This window comes from Ailuropoda melanoleuca, chromosome 12 (assembly GCF_002007445.2).
Source record: "Ailuropoda melanoleuca isolate Jingjing chromosome 12, ASM200744v2, whole genome shotgun sequence".
NCBI classification, from domain to species: Eukaryota; Metazoa; Chordata; class Mammalia; order Carnivora; family Ursidae; genus Ailuropoda; species Ailuropoda melanoleuca.
The window spans coordinates 28,480,100-28,506,329 of record NC_048229.1 but is presented as its reverse complement, the minus strand read 5'-3'; the positions used below and the strand labels follow the sequence as shown (position 1 = coordinate 28,506,329).

Here is a 26,230-nt window from a genome sequence, read left to right as displayed (position 1 = left end):
GCTGGAATCCTGTGCTTAATTTCCAGGGTTCCAATAAAGTTCATTCTGACAGTTTTTGGTAGTTCATCTCCTGCTGGAGTCTCCTGGAGTTCCCTTCTTTGCCGTTTTGATGTCACAGTTCCCCATTGTTAATCTCTATACTATTACGCATGTATCAGAACTTTTATTTCACGATGGGTGATTTCAACATATTTTCCATTTATGATATTTTGTGCTTCTCCTGAAATTCAGCCTCTTTCTTTTTCTCTTACGGTTGAGCTCTTTAGAATTCCAAAGTCTGTATACATTTTTTAATAAATGAACATATTTATTAATTATTTCTGGATTCACCTTGGGTCACTAAGTTGTTTACTATTTTTTATTATGTTAACATATAATTAATTTCTACATATATTATGGCATATAACCACTTTTCACTGATTATTACATTATACTATGCCTGTTTTGCATGGGTGTATTTTTGGAAGAAGTATTCAGAAGAATATTTTATTATCCTTGAATGTTATTTTAATACTCTATATAACAAGTATTCAAGAATTGACCTTTTTTTAGATTTTGTTTGAGAGAGAGATTGCAGAACGAGAGAGGGAGAAAGAGAGAGAGCATGAGCAGGGGTAGTTGCAGAGGGAGAGGGAGAAGCAGGCTCTCCACTGAGCAGGGAGCCCAATGCAGGGCTTGATCCCAGGACTCTGGGATCATGACCCGAGCCAAAGGTAGATACTTAACTGACTGAGCCACCCAGGTGCCCCTCAAGAATTGATTTATTGGGGCGCCTGGGTGGCACATCTGCTTTCGGCTCAGGGCGTGATCCCGGCGTTATGGGATCGAGCCCCACATCAGGCTCCTCCGCTATGAGCCTGCTTCTTCCTCTCCCACTCCCCCTGCTTGTGTTCCCTCTCTCACTGGCTGTCTCTATCTCTGTCGAATAAATAAAAAAATCTTAAAAAAAAAAAAGGATTTATATATATATATATATATACACACACACACACATATACATATATATATATACACATTATATATATACATATATATATATACACACACACACACACACTTTTTTTTTTTTTCTTTTTCCTTTCCCCAAGTAGGATTCACCTCTATCCCTCCTATGAGGTTTTTAGGCTTTGGGGTGCCTATGGAAAATTCCTGTATTTCTGGGCACTGGAACTTTTGATCACAGAGCATTTAAATAGGCTTTCCTGAAAATAATTTGAACTATGTGTAATCACTCCTTCAGTATTGAGGAATCTTATGTTTTTTGTGTTTCTAAACATTTGCACACCATGGTGAGAAGCTTGATAACTGTTAATTTTGAATTTTACTTTTGGTGTAATACTTTTTCTTTCTTTTTTTTTTTTTTTTTAAGATTTTATTTATTTATTTGAGAGAGAGAGAGGGAGAAGCAAGCCCCCCACTGAGCAGGGAGCCCAACGTGGGGCTCAATCCCTGGATGCTGGGATCATGACCTGAGCCAAGGGCAGACACCTGGGTTGCCCCTTGTGTAATACTTTCTTATATAAAATTATCCGTCTTCACACTCTGGTTAATATGGAGCCTATCATTATTTATATATTACAGATATCTCTACTAGATGTCTAAGGAAAGAATTACCACCAAAAGACAACATTAATAATGGAGAATTATTCCAAACGTTGATTTTGGAAAGACATATAAGTCATGACTTTGATGACTTTGTTATGAGGGAAGTCCAGCAAGATGTGAACAAACTTGGGACTCAGTGGTTATATGAGGAAAAAAATTACAAAGGAATGACTACATCCCATTATAAAAATTTCACTTGTAGAGAAGACCAACAATATCACAAATCCTGGAATAATTTCCCTGTAAAGCATAGTGTTTCCATAAGAAATAGTAAATCTCAATATTATAAACATGATACGACGAATAAGGCACTAAAATACAAGGTAGGCTCTTCAGGAAACAAGCATAGAAACTGTTCGGACAATAGGCTTGGATTAAGCTTTCATTCACATCTGGCTGAACAGAGATTTCAAACCCAAGAGGAGATTCATGAAGGTAATCAAGTTGAGAAGTCTACCAAAAAGTCCTCAGTTTCACCCCTTCAAAGAACTCCTTCTAGTGTCAAAACCAACATTTTTAACAAATATGGGAAGGTTCTTACGCATTCTTCATTACAGACAGAACACCAGAAAACACCCAAAAGAGAAAAACCTTACAAATGTAAAGAATGTGGGAAGACTTTCAGCCATTGCTCAACCTTAGCTACTCATCAAAGAATTCATTCTGAGCCGAAACCTTACAAATGTAATGAGTGTGGCAAAGTCTTTAACAGGTTTTCAAACCTCACAAGGCATCAGAGAATCCATACTGGAGAGAAACCATATAAATGTAATGTATGTGGTAAGGATTTTATGATACGTTCACACCTTTGGGGGCATGAGCGAATTCATACAGGAGAGAAGCCTTACAAATGTAATGTGTGTGGCAAAGCCTTTTCTGAGTGTTCAAATCTTGTTCAACATAAAAGAATCCATTCTGGAGAGAAACCTTACAAATGTAATCAGTGTGGAAAGGAATTTATCACCCGTTCACACCTTTGGGGTCATGAGAGAACTCACACTGGAGAGAAACCTTACAAATGTAATGAGTGTGGCAAGGCCTTCTCCGGGAGTTCAAATCTTACTCAACATAAGAGAATTCATGCTGGAGAGAAACCCTATAAATGTAATGTGTGCGACAAGGCCTTTAGTCAGAATTCCAGCCTTACAGTTCATCAGAGAATTCATACTGGGGAGAAACCGTACAGATGTCGTGAATGTGGCAAAGCCTTTAAGCAGTATTCAAGCCTGAGTAGACACCAGAATATACACAGAATGAAGATACAGATGTAGAGCCTGTGGTAAGGCTTTTATTAAATGTTCTCATGTTTGGAGTCATGAAGGAGTGCATACTGCAAAGAAACTTTCCAGAAGAATGGCATGGCCTTCATGCCATGACTTGACCTCAGGAATCACCAAAGATTTCATGTTGGAGAAAATTCTACAAACACAACATGTGGTAAATTGCTTACGTAGGTTGTACAATGTACTGTGCATGAGAGAATTCTTACTAGTGAGAACTAAGTTTAGTTCTTGAAGATGAATCGAATCAAATGTCAAACTCTGCAGGAAAATTAAAAGTCAAAATGATTTAAAATTCCTGAGACAATGGGTATCAAAGGAGCAGGGGCATCTGTGGAAATGCCCACTTACCTTCAGTTTATACAGTCATTTTATTCGTTTAGATTTCATGATGAGTTTTACTTTATAATTGAATTTGGACCTGTGTTTGAATATCTGTTAATGATGTTATGTCTCCATCACAGACCTTCCACGTGTTGCCATGATAGTGTCTGTGATGGAACTTCTTGTTTTGGTCCTAATGTGAATGGTGATTTGTTTTTATTTTTCCAGTCACTTATTCCTTGCTGGTATCTAGGAAGACAGTTAACTTGTGTACTGTGACCTTGTATCCTGCAGCCTTGGTATTATTGCACTTAGTATTTTATCTACCATACTCTGGCACATCATATGAGGTAGTTCAGAAGATCTGGTGACAGGTGCCACTCTGTCTTGTTCCTGGCGTAAAAACACAGGACTCTGTTACCATACTAATGCTGATTGAATCTTGCAGTCATTGAGTCCATCTTGGTCATGGTGTAGGTTCTGGATGTATTGTGTTGCAATCAGAGTATCCAATTTGTTAAGGTCTCAGAAGCATTATGCATCATTGGTAATGGCATATAAAAGAAATCTTTGCACATAAATGGAACCTGGTCACAGCCAAAATTATAGATAATATACCGGTAATCTAAAATATGAGTACAAGTTACGAAAACACCTAAGCGTAGATCTAGATGATTATAAGAACGTGACCATCCAGCCTTTTCAGTATATCATAATGGTTAAATCATGTGCTTTGGTACCCCCCCCCCAGTAAGTTTAAGTCCCCAGTCTGCTGCTAAAGATGGAGTGAAGTTAAATCACTCAAACCCGTGTGCCTAAGTTCTCCTTAGAATGAAGGTAGTAGTAGTCCCATCCCTGATTTTTGATGAATGAAGACTTTAAGTGCCTCAGTAGCAGAGATTCTCACATTGTGAGTGTTCCTTAGAATTCCCCATTCAACTCTTAGAAGGCTCCTAATGAAGCTAAAATTAAAGTAAATATTTTTTTCTTAAGTATTTTATTTATTTGCGAGAGAGTGAGAGAGAAAGAGGGAGAGAGCACAAGGAGGGGGAGAAGCAGGGGGAGAGGGAGAAGCAGACTCTATGCTGAGCAGGGAGCCTGATGGGCTTGATCCTGGGACTCCAGGATCATAACCTGAGCCAAAGGCAGATGCTTAACCCCCTGAGCCATCCAGGTGCCCCTAAAGTAAATACGTCTTAATGGGAAATAAACGTAAGTGAAGAATATTGGTTTTCACTTAAAATGGTAACTCTAGGTGAAACTTAAGGTTCCCATGCAGCATCCCCCAAAGGAAGAAAGTCATTCAGTGCGAACCATTCAGATGGCCTCTAGGTTTTTGGCAGTAGGAACGGTCTTCTTATCACAGATGTTGATTAGAATCCTGGGGAATTTCTTTCTTTACCAGTATATCTTCCTTTTTGTCATAGGTGAAGGTTAAGGACCACAGATTTGAGTGTCAAGCACCCATTTGTAGCCAACTCCTTAGTCATCGTCTTTACAGGAATCTCCAGCACAGTGACAGCTTTTGGGTAGGAACATTTTCTCCCTGATTTTGGATGTAAATTTGTTTGCTGGGTCATAGAGTGATACTGTGCTATATTAGGTAACATGTAACTATCTGAGGAACCTGGTGAAGGGGTGAAGTTTACAAGGACTTTTTCATGTGATTTTTGCACATTTTGTGTATCTATAATTACTTCAAAATAAAAAGTAAAAGGCAGCATGATAGGCTGTGGCTTTTAGAAAGTTCAGGTGCAGCTCTTTGTTCATATGGGAATGGAGGACATTATAGGTACATCCAAAAATCATTCTTAAAACTTAAATTCTTAAAACTTGTCACCTCCTTGGTAATTTTCCGTAACACTGTAAGTGGGACATGCCTCCACCTACATGACGTGCGGCTTATTCTGCGCCTGTGAACTGAGTCAGAAGCACAAGAGTAGAACCAAAGGATCGGGTATTTAAAGTGTTTGCTTTATTATGCATTGGTGGATACTTTGTTCTGGAACCACCTCTAATCCTGCATGAAGTGGGCAGATGATCAGAGGAAAGAGGAAGTCCAGAAGCACCGTTGAAATTCTCTTAATGTCTGAATGAATGAAGCTTCCATATTTCCTTTAAGAACAGGGTCAGAAACTCCTTATTCTGGACAAAGTTCTCAAGACACAACAGAAGAGGCAGAGGTATACAAGGAGAGGTGCTGCCTTGGGCAGGGAAGTTGTCTTCACCCAAGACAACTGGTTTTCTATAGGTCTCTAATATCATGACTGTGCACGTAAGCTCTCTGAGCAGGGTCTATGCAGTCCCTGTGCTTCTAGGAGAGTACCGTGGAGCATTAGTGAATGCCACAGTCCCTGAAATGAAATACACACATACAGACATATATTTCCTAAAGTGGCAGTGGGAGGATTCTTTTGTTTTCACACAACTTTTATAAAAAGACGAGTAGGAGCATAAGGATTGGTTCTGGCGTAGTGTGAGGATTATTACGTGGGTTTTGTGGCAGAACTTCTGGGTCCTGGCTTTGGAGAAGTTTGACCTCTTTAAGTCTCCGATTGCTCCTTCGGGGTCGTGCCTTCCCTGCAGGGCTCAGTTGCACATTGTGTGGGACCTTTCTGTGGAATTGTACAGTTGATGGAAGGCATTGTACATGCATGTGCCTTCCTATACTAGTTACGGGTCATGTGACTTAGTATCCGAATTCAGGTGCTTCTCCGTTTCATCTTGTGAGCATACCACCCCGGAAGCTATTCTCAGCCTCCTCCCATCATCCATCTGCCTTCTTCCTTCACCCTTGTAACCTAGTCTCCTGTTGTCCTGAGCTGGAGGGTTTGCCTGAGGCTTTAAAAAGTGAGGGGACACAGCTGATTAATCTCTTTTTTCCTATATCCCTTTTCCTCACATGACCTTTGCAGTCCCAGGACTGCAATAGAGTCTGGGATTGTCATGGGAGAGAGAATTCGTAAAGAACGTAAGAAGAAAGCAAGCTTTAGGATACAGGATGAAAGGATTTTTTAAACAGATGAGGGCCTCCCAAACATGGCAGCCTCTGGAAGACCCACAGTGGTACCCATGCCGTGGTAGTTACAAAACAGGTTACGTGCACCTGGCTGGCCTGGTAGAGCATGCCAGTCTTGACCTTGAGTTTGAGTATCACATTGACTATTGAGTTTGCTTTAGAGAAACATGAAAGTTTGAAAAAGAAAATACAGGCTGGACGAGCAGCTTGATTGTACTCCCGTTTCTTCAGTGAACTGGTTGCCTGCCATGCCTTCTGAATGAGTGTATGCAGATGATTATGTCAGCACCACTGATTTGTTTCTGCATCTTACATAAAGATCGGTGCCCTTAATCTCAGTCTGTAGTTTTTCAAGTGGCAGGTCAAATAGCTCCAACATGGGCATTAGCCCAAGATCCTAGATTCTGACCACTGAGTAAAACAGCCACATTGGCTCTCATTTCTGCATGTCTGACAGTGAGGCTAAACAGCCAGCCCAGTGAATCCATGAGGTTTCCAGCTTTGGAGAACCGTCCGTGGACCAGTGTCAGACGATGAGGGGAATCTGGGACCACTGAGGTCCTCACGGTGCCAGGGGCTCTGCTTCAGGCTGCAGATACGGCTCATTCCTATAGAGCTGAGATGTTGCTGATCCAGTCAGGATGCATTCTTAAATATACCTTCTCCATTTGACCAGCAAGTCTTTTAGGACCTCTCTGCCTTCTTGGCTGTAGGGTTCAAGTTGCCTCATCAACATGGGAATGTTACACCAGACAGTCAAAAGTCCTGAATGGGTCACACTTCACTTTTGACAAATGTTACAGTAGCAAGCAAATGGCTGCTTTTCAAAAGCAATTTACCTGTTAGTTATGTCAGACCTGAGTCCACGGGCGCTTGGGTGGCTCACTTGGTTATAAGCATCTGCCTTCAGCTCAGGTCATGATCTAGGGGTCCTGGGATCGAGCCCTGCATCACATTGGGCTCCCTGCTCAGCAGGGAGTCTGCTTCTCCCTCTCCCTTTGCCCTTCCCCCCTGCTTGTGCACGTGCTCTCTCTCAAATAAATAAAATCTTTAAAAACAAACAAACCTGAGTCCAAACCCCAAGGGAGTCTTCCAGGCGGAGACTGTCCGCCTTTGTCAGAGACTCCACAAACGGTGGGATCTGGCACAGTTTTGCGTTGTCTCTGATAACTCCGGAAGTCTATTAAGGGGCTGGGCCTTTGTTTTGATGGTGGTGGTGGGCAAGATACAACAGTGTATTTTTCTTTATTGCTAGAATGAGCAGTGCACATTGCCCACATAATTCCAATAAACTTTACTTGGAAAAGGACACTGAATTTGACACATTTTATAAGTCTTACCTACTGGCAGAGAAGGAATGTCCTAGGCAGGGCTATTGAGAGTAATGTTTCTAACTTTCCAACAAACAATTCATCCACATAGTGAAACACAGAAGAGGGTTGAGACAAATGTGCTATATTCTCACCCACACACTGATGACAAATGCCTGGGGAGTTTGCCTTCAGCCCACCCTGAAGAATGATAAATACAGAATCTCATACAAATGGTGGTGGTTGTGAAAATTGGTAAACCATTTTGGAAAGTATTGGAAGTATGAACAAAAGCTGAACAGATGTAAGCCTATGACCATGAAATTTACTATTCCACATGTAACCAACAGAAATCTGTGCATATGTCACCAAAGCACAAATTCTAGAATTTACATAGCAGAGCTATTCTTAATAGCCCCAAACTGAAAACCACCCACATTTGCATCAGGAGTGGAAAGGTTAAAGTAATTGTTAGATATTTACACAATGGAATTCTGTTAAATGTTAAGAGCCCACACAATGGAACTAATGCTAGTAAATGACCTACGGCATGTGTTAATGAGTTCATGAAACCATTTGGAATGCGAAGCCAAATATAGAAGATTGTATTCTGTATGGGTCCGTTTCTATAAAGTGCCAAACAGGCACTTTGAAAAGTGATCTGTGCTGTTAAATGTCACATTACTGTTTACTGTGATGGGTAGTAACTGGGAGGCTTACCAAGCAGGTTTTTTGGGCTGAAAATCTGTTTTTTTGAACTACAAAATAGATACAGAGATATGTTCACTTTGTACTATTTTACTGTGCTTTGTCTTTAAGACCTATAAGTGTATCTTTAAATATTGTTTTCAAATACCTATCACCAATTTTTAAAAATTCAGGAGAAGGTAAGTAATGTCTTCATGTCCTTTTGTTATAAAGACATTAAATAGTACTGTGATTTGTTTTTAAAAGATGTGCTCTAATTCCTAGGTGAAACATGAAGATATTGAGTGTAAAACCTCCTAAATAAAGGTACAGTAGAGAATTATTGAAAATTTACACAAAAGATAGACAAATTAGAAAATAGACCACGGGTAATGAAGAACATGCTATTGCATGTTGGTAAATGTAATCCCAACTTACCACTATTATATTGAACATAAATTGGTAATAGCTCTTGTTACGATCTAACATTGTTTGTCTCTATTCAGTGAATTTTTTTCAGAAGTTAAAACATTAGGATTAAAGTAAAATAATGAAATATAATCTCATGGCATTTTAACCTAGAAAAACTGCCAACAGGACTGTATAATAGAGTTTAATGTAGATTGTCATTATAATCATTGTAAGTGGTACTATTCTTATATTTATTGTACAGTTTTCCAATACTATGACTCGAATAACAATCTGACTAACAACTCACCGCACCTACACATTCACACATGCACAGACATGTACAAGTGTATGTGTATTGCATCTTGATTTGTGGTCTAATGTGTGGTAAATATCTCTGAGTGTCTCTTATCATCTTAAAAATAGTGTTTCTCTCTTTTTGTGCCACAGGGTTCAATATTCAAGATTCATTATGTCAAACTAAGTCAAATTATTGAATCCTTAATATTTTACTCTCGCTTCAGTAGGTAAATACAAAGATAGCTATATTGTAATTTTTCCTGTACTTGAATAACAACTGTTTTGTCCTTGTGGAAATCCTCCTGCCACAAACTGCACATGAACAAACAGGATTTCTGACTTTCCGTCCAAGTGACTGTTCCTGAGCTGCTGCAGGTTTAGTCAGCAACTCCACTTACTTCCTCATAACTGACATGAGTGCCCCCAGTGTCTTTCTTCCCAACGTGAGAATTGTCATCCTCACGTGATACAGAAAAGTCTATCCTCTACAGTTGCCAAAACCCATGCCACTTTATCCTAGACATTTTGCCTTGTTGTCTCTCACTCACCTGATGTCTTTTAAACTATGAGCCATACATCTTCGTGCTTTCATTTTTCCCACTACAGTTTAATCTGGGTATTTCTACAGGAAAAAAAATTGTGCTTCTCTCCCCCCATATAATTATCTTTCCAACAACCACCATCTCTATAAGGTTGTAATGTACAGATTTCATACCTTGGCCCCAAATACACCTACTACCTGAACCTGATTTCCAGTTCCACTTTACCCCATTCTGTTTCATTTTTCCCAGAGATCATTTTGTTTGTTCAGTTTCTTGAATGACCGTCTCACATACTGTACCTTTTCCATGGAACTTTACCGGACATTCCATGCTTAGTTAATTTCTGGATAAATGCATTATGTCAAACTGGAAGTTCTATGCTCAAAGATATCCAGGTTGTGTCAGGACCCACGTTTTATTATTTCATGGACTCGAACTACTCCACTATAAACATGACTAACAATTATGTAAGGATTTACATCATAATTACATAGTAGTCTATTTACATTTGTGTTTATGGTTTATTATTGGACACAACTTCAGCCCAACATCTTTTGTAAGATGACTGTGTCATCACTGTAGAACTCTGAAGAGGAGTGAATAAACAATGGATGCTGTGCATAAACATAACTGTATGTTTCATTTCTTTTTTTTACGTTAAACTCAAGCCCCAGTGTGGGGCTTGAACTTATGACCACAATCAAGAGTCGCATGCTCTATTGAATGAGCTGGCCAGGTGCCTCACTTTACATTTCTGATGACATCAGGAGATTTTGTTCCTTGTCCAGATAAAGCAGAGCCTGGACACACTGGAGCCATGGCTCCTGCGAACAAGGGGCCTACAGTTGGGAAAAATCTGTTAAGGCAGAGATGTTCACCAGCAACCAGCTGGGATTATTAATAAGAACAATGCAGACTTGGAAGGTGGAAGATGGCATAAAATGGTATAAGGGTGCTCCCAAGGACAAGGATTCTTTGGGTGACTACGGCCCTGGGGAAGCATCCTGGGGAGAGATTGTTGGTATGAATGTGTCTGACCCATTGCTTGTGCTTATGCATGAGAGAAACCATGGAGCCGCTGGCCCAGAGCATGACCGCCAAGCAGCAAGTATCAGATAATGATAACAGTGTTGCCTGTGGTGGTAGTGTGGTTTTGTTATTAACTACCCCAGAACGGTATCCCAAATTTTCATTGTGATGTTTGCATTGTTCCATTTGCCAGTCACATACACAGGAAAAGAGATATTTACCAGCATTGGCAGGATCCAGCACACGGAAACAAAGGAGCCAATGTGCCTGGGAGCTTTCACTTTAAGTTCTGCGCATGTGGAATTTCTGGGGCTGATGGTGATGGCCTGGAAGATACTCAAGGGGCAGGTGCTGCTGATGGACACACCCCTTCCCACACTTGTGAAGACAGAAAACAAGTTTGCATCTGACATCTTCAAGGAAATCTTTCAGATCAAGAGCTGCCACTGTCCAGGGGACTCCTTTAGAAAGCAGGGTGAAAGAGTTGGCTATAATCAGGTGCTTGAGAATCAAATCTGTGGCCCTCACCCTGTGCCCAGTGGAGTAAAGGAGGAGATAATGGTAGAGAAGAGAGAAATTTCCAATGATTCTGAATATTATCTGTGATAAGAAGATTGTTCCAATGGTCACATTCCTGAAGCCATTCTTCCAGCTTGCAGTGACTGGTAATTATTTTGTCTTCAGAGTCAGAGGATCCTGCATGGGAATATGATGTACAGGCTTCATTGTATGTGTCCACTGCAATTCAGTATTCTCCGCTTACCACTGGTTCACCATTAGAAATGATCATAGTTCTGCAATTTTTAGCAACATCTTTCACCTTAGTGATGGGTTTGTACATAGGAGGAACAAACATGACAGCCATATCAAAGTGCATCGTCCTTTAGTGCCGTTCAAAGATATAAGTTCCTGGACATGTTTATTATTAACATTAGTCTAAGTTTTTAATACTCTATTATTATTTTTATCCTGAGGAAAACTCCCACAGGTAGCAGCACTTCTCACTTTCAGGTCAACTTCTCCTAGCTCCCACTTTCCAACACCTGGGATGGGTCCACATATTGGGACTCTCCCTTTCTCGCAATGGGACTCTTTGGGAGCCCATCCACAGTCCCCTTTTCATACTCCCTTGGAGCCACGTAGGCACACCACCCACCCCAGTGGTGGCTGCGTGAACGCTTTCTAGACGTAGCCACTTGGATCCTAGAGAGCTTGCCAGTAGCCCCTGAAGCCCCTGGGAATTGGGGAGTTGAGTGATCATGATAGCCAGTGTCGGCTGGACCCCAGGGAGGACGTGGGGCTGCCATGCCTGCCCACACCCAACACCCCTGGGAGCCCTGAGGACTGAGGCTTGGCATTGAGAAAGCTGGCCTGTTTCCTGAGCAACTTAGCTGAAAGCTGGACGTTTTGGGAAAGGGGAGGGGGCTTCTGAGGGGAGTCAGGCTCCTGTGAAGGAGGGAGCATGCTGGGATGGAAAACTGCGGTGCCACCAGGGGCGGCCGCGGGAGAGCCTTCCAGTCCCAGGTCTTTACTGGCACCTGGTGGCCCCACCCAGCACCTCCTAGAGTCCAGGGTGCTGGAAGCCTCACAGTCTGCACTTGGAACTTCCCGTATAGTTCATTTCCCACTTTCACTGGGGGCACGGCAGGGGCCAGGTGCTGGGTGGTGGCGTCTGGGTCACACCAGCAGAGTGATGCTTCTTGAAAATCAAGCTGATATTTTTGTTTTCCTGTACTTTCTTGCAGGTGTATTCCTTCAGGGTTTTAGATGGAGCTCTTTTTAACACTTTCTCCCAAGTTAGTATGAATTTGATCACTTTTAGGACAGAGGCTATAGCTTTGGAAAAATCATCTCTTTAATTACTCCACCCTCCTTTTTTAAGTCCTCTTCCCCTCCCCTTTTCACCTTCCTTTGAAATATTAAGTCTGGAGCAACCAGAGGATAAACCCCAAAAGGAAAGCGATTTCTTTTCAATGGGCATCTTCTGTGAGTTTGGGGTGAGGCACTAAGGTAGTGTAGGTGTGCAATGATCGACTGCTGTGGGCCATCAGGTTTCAGAGGTTACCTGTCACCCTGAGGCCATCTGTCCCCAGTTTCCTCTCATCCTTGCACACTTCCACCCTTCTGGCCTTACTGAATTATAGTGCATAGAGTGGAGAGTGGACAGGAGAACCAGGCTGATTTTTTAAGTATGTGGCAGTGTTTTTGGCGATCTTCAGGCAGATTTTTAAGAGCTGAAAGAAAAGAAAGTTATTTGCCTTATGAATTAGCATCAATGTTCCTTTCTTTTTTGTCCCCTCTCCCTGTAAAGACAGAAACTTGAAATTGTTTGGTGCTAGGTGTTTTTTTTTTGTTTTTTGTTTTTTTGACTAATAATTATTAAGTTTTCAAAATGTAAATTCCAGTTAACATACAGTGTAATATTAGTTTCAGGTGTATAATATAGTGATTCGACACTTCCATACATCACCCATTGCTCATCTGGACAAGTGCATTCCTTAATCTCCATCACATGTTTAACCCCCCCTCCCCCCCGTAACCATCAGTTTGGGCTCAATAGTTAAGTCTTTTTCCTAGTTTGCCTCCCTTTTTTCCCTTTGCTTATTTGTTTCTTAAGTTCCACATATGAGTGCAATCATATGCCATTTGTCTTTTTCTGACTGACTTATTTCACTTAGCATTATACCCTCTTGCTCTATCCATGTTGTTACAAATGGCAAGATTTCATTCTTTTTTATGGCTGAATAATTTTCCATTGTATACATACACCATATCTCCTTTATCCATTCATCTGTTGATGGACACAGGGTGCTTCCATAATTTGGCCATTGTAAATGATGTTGCAATAAACACCAGGGTGCATGTATTCTTTTGAAAATTACTGTTTCTGTATTTTGGGGTAAATACCCAGCAGTGCAATTAATGGATCATAGGGTCATTCTATTTTTAACATTTTGAGAAAACTCCATACTGTCACAGTGGCTGCACCAGTTTGCATTTCCACCAACAGTGCAGAGGGTTTCTTTTCTCTCCATATCCTCACCAGCTCTTGTATTTTCGTTTTTGATTTTAGCCATTCTGACAGGCATGAGGTAATAGCTCATTGTAGTTCTGATTTGCATTTCCCTAAGCATGAGTGATATTGAGCATCTTTTCAAGTGTCTGCTAGCCATCTGGATGTTGTCTTTGGAGAAATGTCTATTCATGCCTTCTGCCCATTTTTTAATTGCATTATTTGTTTTTTGGGTGTTGAGTTGTATCAGTTCTTTATATATTTTGGATACTAACCCTTTATCACATATGTCGTTTGCAGATATCTTCTCCCATTCCATAGGTTGACTTTTAGTTTTGTTGATTGTTTCCTTCACTGTGCAAACCTTTTTTTTTTTTTTGATATAGTCCCAGTAATTTATTTTTGTTTTTATTTCCCTTGCCTAAGAAGCCGTATCTAGAAGGCCAGCATCAGAGAAATCACTGCCTCTCTTCTAGGATTTTTATGGTTTCAGATCTCACATTTAGATCATGAATCCATTGTGAGTTTATTTTTGTGAATGGTGTAAGTAAGTGGTCTAGTTTAATTCCTTTGTGTGTAGCTGTCCAGTTTTCCCAACAACATTTGTTGAAGAGACTGTCTTTTTCCCATTGCATATTCTTGCCTCCTTTGTCAAAGATTGACCATATAATTGTGGGTTTATTTTTGGGTTTTCTATTCTGCTCTATTGATCTGTCTGTTTTTGTGCCAGTACCATACCGTTTTGATTCCTACAGTTTTATAATATAACTTGAAGTCTGGTATGGTGATACATCCATTTTTAAAAAAATGATTTTAATTTTTTATTTCCCTTCCCCTCCCCTCCTTGTTTTCCTTTTTCAAGAGTGCTTTGGCTATTCGAGGTCTTCTGTGGTTCCATACAAATTTTAGGATTGTTTGTTCTAGTTCTGTGAAAAATGCTGTTGGTATTTTGATAGGGATTGCAGTAAATGTGTAGATTGCTTTGGGTAGCATGGACATTTTAACAATATTTGTTCTTCCAGTGCATGAGCATGGAATGCCTTTCCATTTCTTTGTGTTGTCCTTGGTTTCTTTCATCAGTGTTTTATAGTTTTCAGAGTAGAAGTCTTTCATCTCTTTTGTTAAGTTTATGCCTAGGTATTTTATTATTTTTGGTGCAATTGTAAATAGGATTGTTTTCTTAATTTCTCTTTCTGATGTTTCATTATTGGAATATAGAAATATAACATTTCTGTACATTGATTTTATATCCTTCAACTTTATTGAATTTGTAAGTTTTAGTAGTTTTTGGTGGAGTCTTTACAGTTTTTCTATGTTATGTTCAAGTTATCTGCAAATAGTGAAAATTTTACTTCTTCCTTAGCAATTGGATGACTTTTATTTTTTGTTGTTGTTGTCTGATTGCTGTGGCTAGGACTTCCAGTTCTATGGTGAGTAAGGGTGGTGAGAGTGGACATACTTGTCATTTTCCTCACCTTAGGGGAAAAGCTCTGTTTCTCCCCATTGAGTTGGCTATAGGTTTTCCATATAAGGCCTTTTATTATGTTGAGGTATGTTCCCCTTAAACCTACTTTGTTTAGGGTTTTTATCATGATTGGATGTTGTACTTTGTCAAATGCTTTTTCTCCATCTATTGAAGTAATCATGTTTTTTAATACTTTTTCTTACTGATGTGATGTTATCACTTTGATTTGTGAATATTGAACCATGCCTGCATCCCAGGAATAAATTCTGCTTTATCATGGTGAATGATTTTTTAATCTATTGTTGAATTTGGTTTACTAGTATTTTGTTGAGTATTTTTGCATCTGTGTTCCTCAAGGATGTTGGCTTGTATTTCTCTTTATTTTGTGGTGTCTTTATCTGGTTTGGTGTGAGGGTATTGCCTGTGAAGCCATCTGGTCCTGGACTTTGTTTGTTGGGAGTGTTTTGATTACTAATTCAATTTCATTGCTGGTAATTGGTCGTTCAAATTTTCTATTTCTTCCTGCTTCAGTTTTGGTGATTATATGTTTCTGGGAACCCATCTGTATCTTCTAGGTTGTCTAATTTGTTGGCATATAGTTTCTCATAATATTCTCTTTCAATTGTTTATATTTCCGTGGTGTCAGTTGTTATTTCTCCTTTTTGATTTCTGATTTTATCAAAGTCCACTGTTTCTCTCTCTCTTTTTTTTCCTTTCTGCTGAGTCCAGCCAGAGGTTTATTGATTTTGTTGATCTTTCCAAAGAACCAGCTTCTGGTTTCATTATTTGTTCTATTGTTTTCTTAGTTTTTATTTCATTTATTTCTGCTCTAACCTTTATTATTTCCTTCCTTCTGATGGTTTTGGGTTTTGTCTGTTCTGCTTTTTCTAGCTCCCTCAAGTGTAAGTTGTTTATTTCAGGTTTTCTTGCTTCTTGAGGCAGGCCTGTATTGCTTTCCTGTTAGAACTGCTTTTGCTGCATCCCAAATATTTTTGACTTTTTTTTTCATTTATGTAAATTTTGATCTCTTCTTTGATTTCTTGACTCATTGATTGTAGCATGTTATTTCACCTCCTTGTATTTGTGCTCTTTCCAGAATTTTCCTTATGACTGATTTCTAGTTGCATAGCATTGTGGCTGGAAAATGTTGGTAAAAATGGCATATTTCGCATTGGTAGGTTTTCACATTTCACATTCCAGTTTGCATCCCTTGTACAGACAGGTGCAGTCCTTACTTAGCTAAATTGCTTAAATTAAATTCTGGATCCAGTCCTGGCCCCATATTTTGGATCCAGCCTAAGTTCCTGGATCCAGCTGAGGCCTCACATCCACTCCCCACCGAGGACCAGGTCCTAGACCACAGAGTCTGGCTGGCCTCTCCAAGGAGCAGTGTCTCTACCTCTAGGACAAAACCGGTTTTAACGAAAACCGTCTCACCTTGAGAAAACACAAACATGTTAGCTTTCAACACAAGTGGCCCAAAGGACTATAGCTCTACCTCAGACTGTTGGAGACATCAACTTAAAATAGGCAGCACTCCTGTCCCACAAGACGCCACAGAAATTCAAAGGGTTGGAAATTCCAAAAAAAGGCACGTCCTGGGGGCGGGCTGGAGGACACCAGGTCCCACCCAGACCCCCATCGAGCGGCCCCGGCCTCGGCCCTGAAGCTCCACAGCCAGGGGAATCCCAGGGGCTAGCCCACTGCCCAAAACTCTCAGCCCAGCTTCCGCCTTGCCCCGCCCTTATCCGTTACCCTCCCATTACCGGAAGTGCTCCCTAAGCTCCGCCCCATCCCGTCTCCCGGAACTGTGGCCCAGTCATGGCCAGTGTGTATGTCCGATTCCGGGAGCGCTCCTCCCAGGCCCCGCCCTCACACGGTGAGCGTCCAGGCAAAGCCACTTTCCACAACCTGCGTATGCCGGAGCGTTCCGTCAGGCACGCTTGCTCCTGGGTCCGCGGAGTTCACGCACTGGCCCGAATCTTACCTGATCCCTCCCTTTGCCGGAAGCGCTCCCCTCAGACCACGCCAAAGCCCCGCCCTTCCGCCAGCGCGCACGCGCGGCTTTTTACAGCCCGAAAGGCCCCCTCAGCAGCTGGATCGTTTAGAAGCTCACGACGGCTTCGACTGTTTTCGGTCCTTTCTGTTTTCTTCGTGAGCGTCTCTGTCCCCAGGCCTACACGCCTGGGGCCTGGGGTCTCCGCGCAGGTTAGAGTCCCCTCACCCGCGCCTTGCAACGCGGGAAGTCCGGCGTCGCGGAGAGACACACGGAGCCTTGCGCGGTAAGTCCGGCGTCGCGGAGAGACACGCGGACGGCGAGGGCCCGGCTTCCCGGTGCGTTTGGGTTCACATATTTCGGAGTCGGTCCCGGCCTGTGGTCTCCCGGCCCTCGAGCCTTCACGGCGTTATCTTCCTGCTTCACGCCGTCCCTGGGCACCCCTCCCACCCGCGCCGCGGGTGTCCAGGGACTTGGGCGTGTGCGCCTCGCCCCCGCAGCCTGGCTCGGCTCGGCCCGTAGAGGCGCGGAGTGTGTCCCTGGCTCTGTGATTGCGCAGACCCCGCCGCCCTCCTGAGATCCCCTCCCGTGCAGCCCCGCATGTAGTGAGAGGACCCAGGAAGGGCACCGTCTTCAGTGCGGGCTTTGGGGAGCGGGATTTAGGACGGAAGATCGCGGGGAGTCACAGAGTAGGTCCCCTCCCCCACGCGAGGATGGGGGGGGCCTTGTGGAGGCCGTGACTGCGGAAGGGAGGCCAGGATAGCGGCAGACGAGGGAGAGAGGGGGAGCAGGAGAAAGAGAATGGCGGAGGAAAGATCAGTGAGAGGGTCCGTAAATTAGAGACGACAAGATAGAGGATGCGGGAGGGACTTGCAATGAGGCCGAAAGAGCGGAAGAGGAGAACTCGGGAAAGTCGCAAGCGGAGAAGAGGAAAGAGCGAAATGTGGAGGAAGGGGAGGCGATCCAGGAGAAGGGGAGCGGACTAGTAGGGGCCCTTGGTTAACAGAAGTGGGGCAACAAGGGCGAGGCACTTCACGCAGGCAGTGGGAAGGAGAAAATGGTTGTGGGCCGGCGATGCGGGGACAGAGAGAGGCGGTAGGGATGACAGCCAAGAGAGAAACAGCTGTGCGAGAGCTTAGCCAGAGGGGTGCCAGTGAGTTGGGGCAGAGGGAACGCAACCGGGAGAGCAGAAGGGACACAGATGGGGACTGGGGGAGAGAAAGAGGCCGAAATAGATGGAGATGGGAACAGTCTGAAAGCTTGGGCAGGAAGAGTTAAAGAAGGTGAAATAGGTTTCAAGAGTTCCCCGGAAAGTGCAGGTGTAGGGAAGGGAAGAGAGAAACGGGGAGAAAGCAAGGGAGGAGACGGAGGAATGACAGGAAAGGAGAAACAATGGAGAGAATCAGGAAAGAGACGTGAGCAGATTAATAGAAATCCTTCGGTGGGAGAAAGAAGGGGAACCCAGATCTGGGTAAGTGGTGGTTAATGGGACATGGGTCTCCATAATGTGTTTAACTTTAAATTTGCTTGCCAGGTCATGATCCCAGGGTCCTGGAATCAAGTTCCCTATCCGGCTCCTTGCTCAGCAGGGAGCCTGCTTCTCCTCCCTTTGCCTGACTCTCTGCCTACTTGTGTTCTCTCTCTCTCTCTGTCAAATAAAGTCTTAAAAAAAAAAAACTTGGGGGAATTAAGTTAATATCTATTTCCAGGACCCAGGCATATATAGATACACACACACACACACACACACACACACGTGTGTGTGTGTGCGTGCGCGCGCGAGCGTATTCTCTTTAGCATTTTTCTGCCAGGAAAATTTCTCTCTTCTTCATTTGTTTATTTAATTATTTATCCATGTCAGTATAAAGTATATATTATCTTACTCTAGGTATTATAATGCGGTATGATACTGTTTATTTTGTTGCTCAAATTATTCCGGCTTTGGCTATCAGGAGCCCTTTAAGTTTCTCTTTCATGTGGCTTTGATATGTTCCAGTATTTTGGGCGGGAAATTTCCATATTTTTTTTTTAAAGATTTTATTTATTTATTCGACAGAGAGAGAGACAGCCAGTGAGAGAGGGAACACAAGCAGGGGGAGTGGGAAAGGAAGAAGCAGGCTCATAGCAGAGGAGCCTCATGTGGGGCTCGATCCCATACCGCCGGGATCACGCCCTGAGCCGAAGGCAGACGCCCAACCGCTGTGCCACCCAGGCGCCCCGGGAAATTTCCATATTTATACCTGTACAGGATGCTCCAGACTTTATTTTCTCTGTCCCAGACCTAGAATCACGTATTTTCCCCAGTGAGTTTTTTATTAGTTCTTTCAGGATATGAGGAAATAACAAGTACCTAAAGGATGGAGATCAAAACCGTCCCGTTTTGGTCTTTTGCTCATTTCCAGCAAACCTGTGGTGACGACGCCTGTATGCTCAGCTTTGATAATTCCTGGTGCCACCGCGTAGGAGATGCCCAAAGGGAAGAAGTGCTGTTGCTCTAAGGCTTTGGCATTTAGACCCTTTTTGTTCAGCCAGTGAGCCTGCTTAGGGCAGGACACATGAGTGTATTACCCTGACTCGGACCTGGTTGCAGGGGCCTGGACTGGAGGGAAAATCTGCTTACCTGCTCGAGGCCTTCAAACCATTTATCATCCTGTGACTCCATATCTCTCCTGGAGTCATCCGGGCCTGCGGAGTGGGGAGTTTCTGGAGGACAGAATTCTGGCACTGACTCCCTCACCCACCGTGCTGTCACCATGGACTCCTGCCCACTCCACTAAGCAATGACTCAGTGTTCCCCCGCAACACACACACACACACACACACACACACACACACACACCCACACACACACACACACCCCCCCCCCTCTCTTAGGAAGTGCTGCTACAGAGCCTGTGCTCCTAAGATTCCACTCAAACCCTCACAGGTGTCCACAGGAAACCTGGCCTGAGTCTCCCACAGCATCTTTGGCCCTCCATCAACCTAGGCTTGTGGACCAGCCCTCATGATGCCATCTGCCCGAAGGCACACATGGATTAAGGTAGAGCACAACTCCAACCTGAGTCAGTGTCTACAGCACAGAGCAGTCCTTCCACCAAGCCTGTACTGTCTCCTCACTTGTGTGTCCTTGCTGAGCCTTGTCCAGTGCTATCCCCTCCTTCCTGCTCAGACCCTTGTGCAGGAGCACAATGAGCTCCAGGCCACCCCCAGCTTCCTAAATCCTGTGCCTATTGGAATCTAGATGTCGACCAGCCCTGTGTGGTTAGAGCCCTAGACCTGGTTGTGGTAAGGACAAATAACACAACACGGGAAGTGTAATACTGTGAGCTCAAACTAAGGGAAAAGATTTCCTTCACCTCTCTTTTTTTAGACTGCTCAGTTTAGCAATCTTCTAATTTTCTTCTCCATATCATTGCAATATACATAAATCCTTTTAAGCTGAAGAGAGCATTTTTCGACTTTCAGGTCTAGGAATGTCTTGTCTTTTCCTTTCCTTTCTTTTCTTTTCTTTTCTTTTTTAGGATTTTATTTATTTGGGAGCCTGCGAGAGAGAACACGAGTGGAGGGGAGCTGCAAAGGGAGAGGGAGAAGCAGACTTTGCTGAGCAGGGAGCCCGACATGGGGCTTGATCCTAGGACTCTGGGACATGACCCTAGCCAAAGGCAGTCACTTAACCTACTGAGCCACCCAGGTGCCCTCTAGGAATGTCTTTCTCAACTGCATGGGATCTAGCTCTTTGACATGTGATCATCAAGGGGGATAGCATGCCCACCCCTCAGTTTCTGCATGAAGGTAGGAGCCTAACTCCAGCAGGAGCAAGTTCCATGGTGCAAAAATACTTCTGGTCCTAAGGATGTGAGTTTACTTCAACTTGGAGTAAAGCCAGTTAACACACGGATGGTCACCCCAAATATCAAATGCTGTCAAATCCTCTTACTTGAGGCCTAACTGTTATTTATCTTGAGCACATGAATATAGTAAGTTGTATCTGCTTGGCCACATGAAAGGGTGAGATTTCTTTTGGTCTTTATCACTTGGTAAATTGCTTGTAACTGGCACCACAATCTGGTTTAGTGGTTATTCTGTAATAAAAATGTTTTTTGGGGGCACCTGGCTGGTATAGTGGGTTGGGTCTGCCTTCGGCTCAGATCATGGTCTTGGGGTCCTGGGATCAAGCCCTGGACTGGGCTCCCTGCTCGGTGGGGGACCTGCTTCTCCCTCTCACTGTGTATGCGAATTCTCTCTCTCAAATAAATAAATAAAGAATATCTCAAAAAAAAAAAGTTTTTTCTTTCTCTTCTACATTTGTCTGGAGGTTTTCTGTTTGGGAGAAGATTTTGCTTTTAATTCTGTCCCCCAACACTGGCCAGAATTACCAGTCCCCACATAAACACCCAAGGTGTCCATCAAATCCCCTCTGGAAGGTCATTTCACAGATTATCTCCCCCCAATACCGTCTCAGGCTTTCAGCTCTAACCCACAGTTGTGCAGCACAGAGCTTGGATGCCCCAAAATCTTAATGTCTCGTGTATATGAGTCCTACTGTCTCTGCTAGAGCAAAGTTAGACCAGATTCCCATGGAGACAATATCCCAGCATGGCAATCAGCAGTTCCAGCTCCTTCTAATGTACAGTAGGGCCTGGGAATCCCAAGGAGACAAGCATGTGTACCAGATTGGTCTGAGAAGCTGAACTGCCTCCATCTGTTGCCCAAATGTCCACACATGCGCAGAGGGTGCCTGCTGCTGCTCCCCTGCCCCTGCAGAGACCTCGCACTGCACCTCCAAATTTGGAGTCCACTGCTTGGGGATGGACAAGATGCCCTAGAGCATCATCTCCCCTCCAGGTTCCCTCCTATCGTGATGACCACAAAGACAGAGGTACGAGCTCACCTAGGATCTGCGTGCAGAGCCTGTTTTCCACTTAAGATTCATGAGAGAAGGTGAGATTTTTTTGTCTGAGGATGTGTGGATAATTCAGGGGAGATAATATTTTCTTGAGCTTGAGAGATTGGAACAAAAACATAAAGCCAAAGGCCCTCACTGGAGTGGGACCCCAGTGTTGTCCAGGTTTCCTTCAATGACCTGGTGCAGCTGTCTGAGGTGCTCCTGATGGTCAGTTCAGAGCCAACAAGCATAGGCGTCAAAAGCAGCACTTTTCAGGGACACATGCCCTGCCTTGAGCCATGTCAAGAAGGGAGAAGATCCCTAGCCAAAGGTGGTCAGGACTCAGAAAATATCCAGAGCCATGACCACAATTAGACCTCTGTGTAAACTGTGTTACTGGAGTAGAGACATTGTACATAAGAGTACTGCTTAGAGACAGGTAAAATCACACCTGTGTCCGAGGGTGCTCTCAACCTAGCAGATGCCACCAACCCAGCCTGAGTCTTCTTTGTATCACTTTGGGGGCATCCGGTCCGTCTTACTGAGGACACTCTCTCCAGCACCAGGGACTTAGGATTCGGGGGAATCTCCTGTGCGGACTGGGGCCAAGATGACAATAGACTTGAATTTGCTTCCATCTCAGAGGAACTGGAGTGTCATTCAGGGTCATCTTCTTTCCCCATAGAAGGAATCTCCTTCATGGCACCCAAATGGGAGCCAGGTTCCTTGTACTGTGAGGAGGCTTAGAGTGTGCAAACTGATAGAGAAAGTGATGGTTTCTATTTAATATGGTCATTAGAAAAACAGGTGAAGAGCCATCCATGGTCCCTACCAACCAGAGATTTTGTCTAGAGCAAATGGTTAAGTGGTTGAATTCAAGATTGTTGGGTCACTGTAAGGAAGGGGTGGTTTACAGGGGACTGTGGCTTCATTTCTGTGTGGTTTTGTGAGTACTGATGTGGTGCCTGAAAACCATCCACAAAGAAAAGTTTTTATTAGTAGTAGCAGTACTTGTATTTGTTAACCTTGTTAAGAATAAGATAAAGTTGACCCTTAAACAATGTGGGGCTTTGGGGCACCAACCCCACTGTGCAGCTGAAAATCAATTATCACTTTTGAGTCCCCAGAAAGTTAACTTTTTTTTTTTTTTTTGATACGTAATGCTTTACAAATTTGCGTGTCCTCCTTGCACAGGGGCCATGCTAATCTATGCATGTCTCCAATTCCAGCATATGTGCTGTGGAAGCAAGCGCCCCAAAATTTAACTCTTAACAGGCTACTATTGACTGGAAGTCTTACCAGTGACATAAACAATCGATTAATACATGTTTTTTCTGTTGCTGCAAGTAGAAGGATTTTCTTTTCTGAGGCTGATATATATATATATACCAAGAAGAAATTCGATGGGGGGACTTCTACCAGGAAGACAGCTAATACCGAGATAATTTTTTGTATCAGAGTTACCTGCCTGGTGTGGCAAACATTTGTTTTCCAAACATTTGTTCTTTCCATTTTCCTGTGAATGTACTTCCCCCTTTTTGAAAATGTAAATCCGTACCCCCTTCTCCTAGGTCAGAATGGCATATAAGCATCAGTCACCTGTCTTTGAGCCTCATATCTTCGGGATTCCTGTAATGAGAAATTAAATTTGTTTTTGTCCTATGAATCTGTCTTATGTTAGTTTGATTTTTAGACCAGCCAAAGAATCTTGATGCATAGAACAACAACAACAACAAAAAAGCTGCTTTTCCTACACATTCATCCAGTCACCAGGACAAATATAGCAAGACCACTTCATATTTTACAGTGAGAAACCAGTTAATATTTTCTAGAATGGCTAAAATAAAGAAAAAAGATAACACTAAATTTTCTTGAAAATGTTGAGGGATTAAGAATTCTCATATATTGCTGATGGGAGGGTGAAAAGTACATGTACTTTGGAAAATTGTATGGCAGTTACTTATGAAAGTAAACATTTACCTACTGGAAGGGGAGCAGAATTTGTCATCCCAAAATAGGTCTCTTTGGCATAAGAATTATTTTAGGCTGGTTATTTTAAAGAAAGAGCAAAGGAAAAGCTCTGAAACCTGGTAAAAGTTTCCTTTTGGAAGAGACATTAGCATTTATAAAGGAAAGCTCCCATTTGTAAGGGTGTCTCCCTCTGTGTGTCAATCTCCAGAAACTCTTCTCAGTGGAGAAGGTTTGGATCTAAATCTGGGTCATGTGTGGAGTTTCAGGACGGATCAGATCATCGCTGGTGCCCTCCTCCCCACCCACCTCTGATTCTGTCAATTGGTTTGGGTGAAAACAGCAGTGTTGTGTCAATGAAGGGCTCCAGGTGATTCTCAGTAAGTCCAGGGTTAAGCACGAGGGCTTCAGGTTATTTTTATGAGAGCTGAGAGCAGGCTCAAGGAGAGGTAACATGGTCTCTGCTACATGAGTCTGGGAGGGTCACATCCAAGCAGTACACGGTTCCTGTGCTGTAGCTGAATTTGTGGGCGTCTGTGGGAGGGAAGGCCCCCAAAACAGAAAAAAAAGTCAGGGATCGATCTCCAAGTAGGAGCTCATAGTTCCTGAATAGCTCCTGACCCAAAGGACTAGGAAGTTGGGCCTTTCTAAACTGCTAGGGGGCTGGCTAGCAGTTTGCAGGTGAAGAAGTTCTGTTGGTGACTTTAAAGGCATATTTTCCTGATGCAGCTGTGATTTCTCCACAAATATTTTGTGAGAAAGAAAGCTAAAGGACCAGGCGAGGAAAAAAGGAGAAATGGCCAGTTCTGAGGTAAGGCTTGTGTCGGGCGTCACAGGCCGTGTCATCTTTTTCTCCTGAATTTACGTGCATTTAAGAAATCGCAAATGTTGAGTCCTCTAGTTCTGATGTTTCTGCCTCATGAGTGTTTTCACCTACTTTTTTAAGATTTTATTTTTAAGTACTCTCTATACCCAATGTCGGGCTTGAACTCACAGCCCCAAGATCAAGAATCGCATGCTGCACCGACTGAGCCAGGTGCCCCTTCACCTATTTCAAAACCTTTTAAAAAATAATACTCAAGGTTCGGTCTTTAGAACACTTCTCTCCTATATTTCACAGGCTTCTCTCCCTTCTCTCCAACCTGGCTTCCAGTAGGGTGACAGCAGTCATTACTTTGAATTAATGTCTTGCAACCATTGAAAATATTCCCTTTGTGACAGATCCACAGGGGAAGGCATTCCTCCTGTGGATGAAGTCAGATCCTGGGATATCAATCAAGGAGAATATTTCACATTTAGGTTCTGTCTGGATGCTTTGTGAGCTCTGTAGATCAGGATTAATTAAATGCACAGATAAGCAGAATGTTTGGATAGTAGACCCAGAGTAACTCAGAAAGTTTTGGAAAAGAAACAGTCTTGCTATTTAGAATGTGAAAGAAAGATGCTCTATTTAAAATATGCTAGACCTTGCAGGACATGGGAGCTATATGTGGCTTAAAATTTGCATAAATCCACTGTTTGCCAGTAATTAGATTAATCTGATTTCCTTTTGGGGGCCACAACAACACAGCAGTGATAACGTGTCCTGTGTGTCTCAGGCGCTGATATCACTTTGCTTTCCTACAGCTGGTGTTAATTTTTTTTACTTGGTTTGGCACTCTCTGCCAGATTGCTCCTCTGTGCTGTTACTGTTTTCCTTTTTTATCATTCATGTGGATGTGAGATGGATTTACTGAAAGATGTGCAGAAGTCTTCACAATTAAAGTGGAAATTCCTTTCTTCTATGAGTTCCACTGGATAATGAAGGCTCTCGCTTTTGTGCACTGGAGATAACTTACTGACTTCTGGGAACGGTGGTTCTGAGCCTGTAAATTTCCATTTTACTCTGCCCACATCCCAGACGTACTCTTCTCTTTGTATTTTCAGAAAAAAGAAAACAAGGATCACATAATTAACATGTTCAAGTGTCTTAAAATTCTGAAACAAAACGTAGCACAAATGATTGAAACAAAAACTGTCAGTGAAATACTAGACTCAGAAACTGGCTATATTTTTTTAAATATTCTGTGCATTTGTCTTTATAGTGTGAATAAAAGAAGCATCATCTTCCACAAAATAGATACATAAATTTTATGTCATTGAAAATGTTCCTTAATTTAAATTTCCATGACCACTTCCCCACCCAACGTGGGGCTCGAACTCAGGACCCTGAAATCATATAATTACTTTTTAAACGTATGGATGTGTGCATAAAATGTAAAAGGGAGACCGATTTTATGTGGATCTCTTCTTGTTTCCATCACTATTCTCAGGTTTGACATCTGCTATGAACACTGCTTTTTTAGAGTCTTCTCTGTACATTGTCCTTTGTGTCATTTGAGATCAGCTCTAGGTTAGGT

At 42.8% G+C, this 26,230-nt stretch overlaps 2 protein-coding genes, 1 non-coding gene and 1 pseudogene across 6 annotated transcripts in view; 2 read left to right on the top strand and 2 right to left on the bottom strand.

Moving 5' to 3' along the window:
• The window catches only part of LOC100483384 (zinc finger protein 677-like), a 17,035-nt gene extending 14,011 nt beyond the window's left edge, over positions 1-3,024 (top strand). The window contains exon 5 of the mRNA XM_034639133.1: positions 1,582-3,024. Within this exon, the coding sequence (XP_034495024.1) occupies positions 1,582-2,876 (1,295 nt within the window). The 3' untranslated portion in view covers positions 2,877-3,024. The remainder of the gene's footprint in view (positions 1-1,581) is intronic.
• A 7,214-nt stretch (positions 3,025-10,238) lies between these two features.
• Positions 10,239-11,381, bottom strand: LOC100483134 (annotated as a pseudogene).
• A 5,896-nt stretch (positions 11,382-17,277) lies between these two features.
• Positions 17,278-26,230, top strand: part of LOC117795018 (zinc finger protein 568-like) — a 49,007-nt gene continuing 40,054 nt past the window's right edge. For 2 of the 4 annotated variants that reach the window (XM_034639177.1, XM_034639176.1), the window contains exon 1: positions 17,293-18,449. In XM_034639177.1, coding sequence (XP_034495068.1) covers positions 18,180-18,449 — 270 coding nt within the window. In that variant the 5' untranslated portion in view covers positions 17,293-18,179. Of the gene's footprint in view, positions 18,450-26,230 lie in introns of all 4 variants that reach the window. The other 2 variants (XM_034639175.1, XM_019808284.2) reach the window with 2 other exon arrangements.
• On the bottom strand, positions 23,013-23,116 carry LOC117795378. The gene has a single exon (XR_004619345.1). It is a non-coding gene; the product is annotated as a U6 spliceosomal RNA (small nuclear RNA).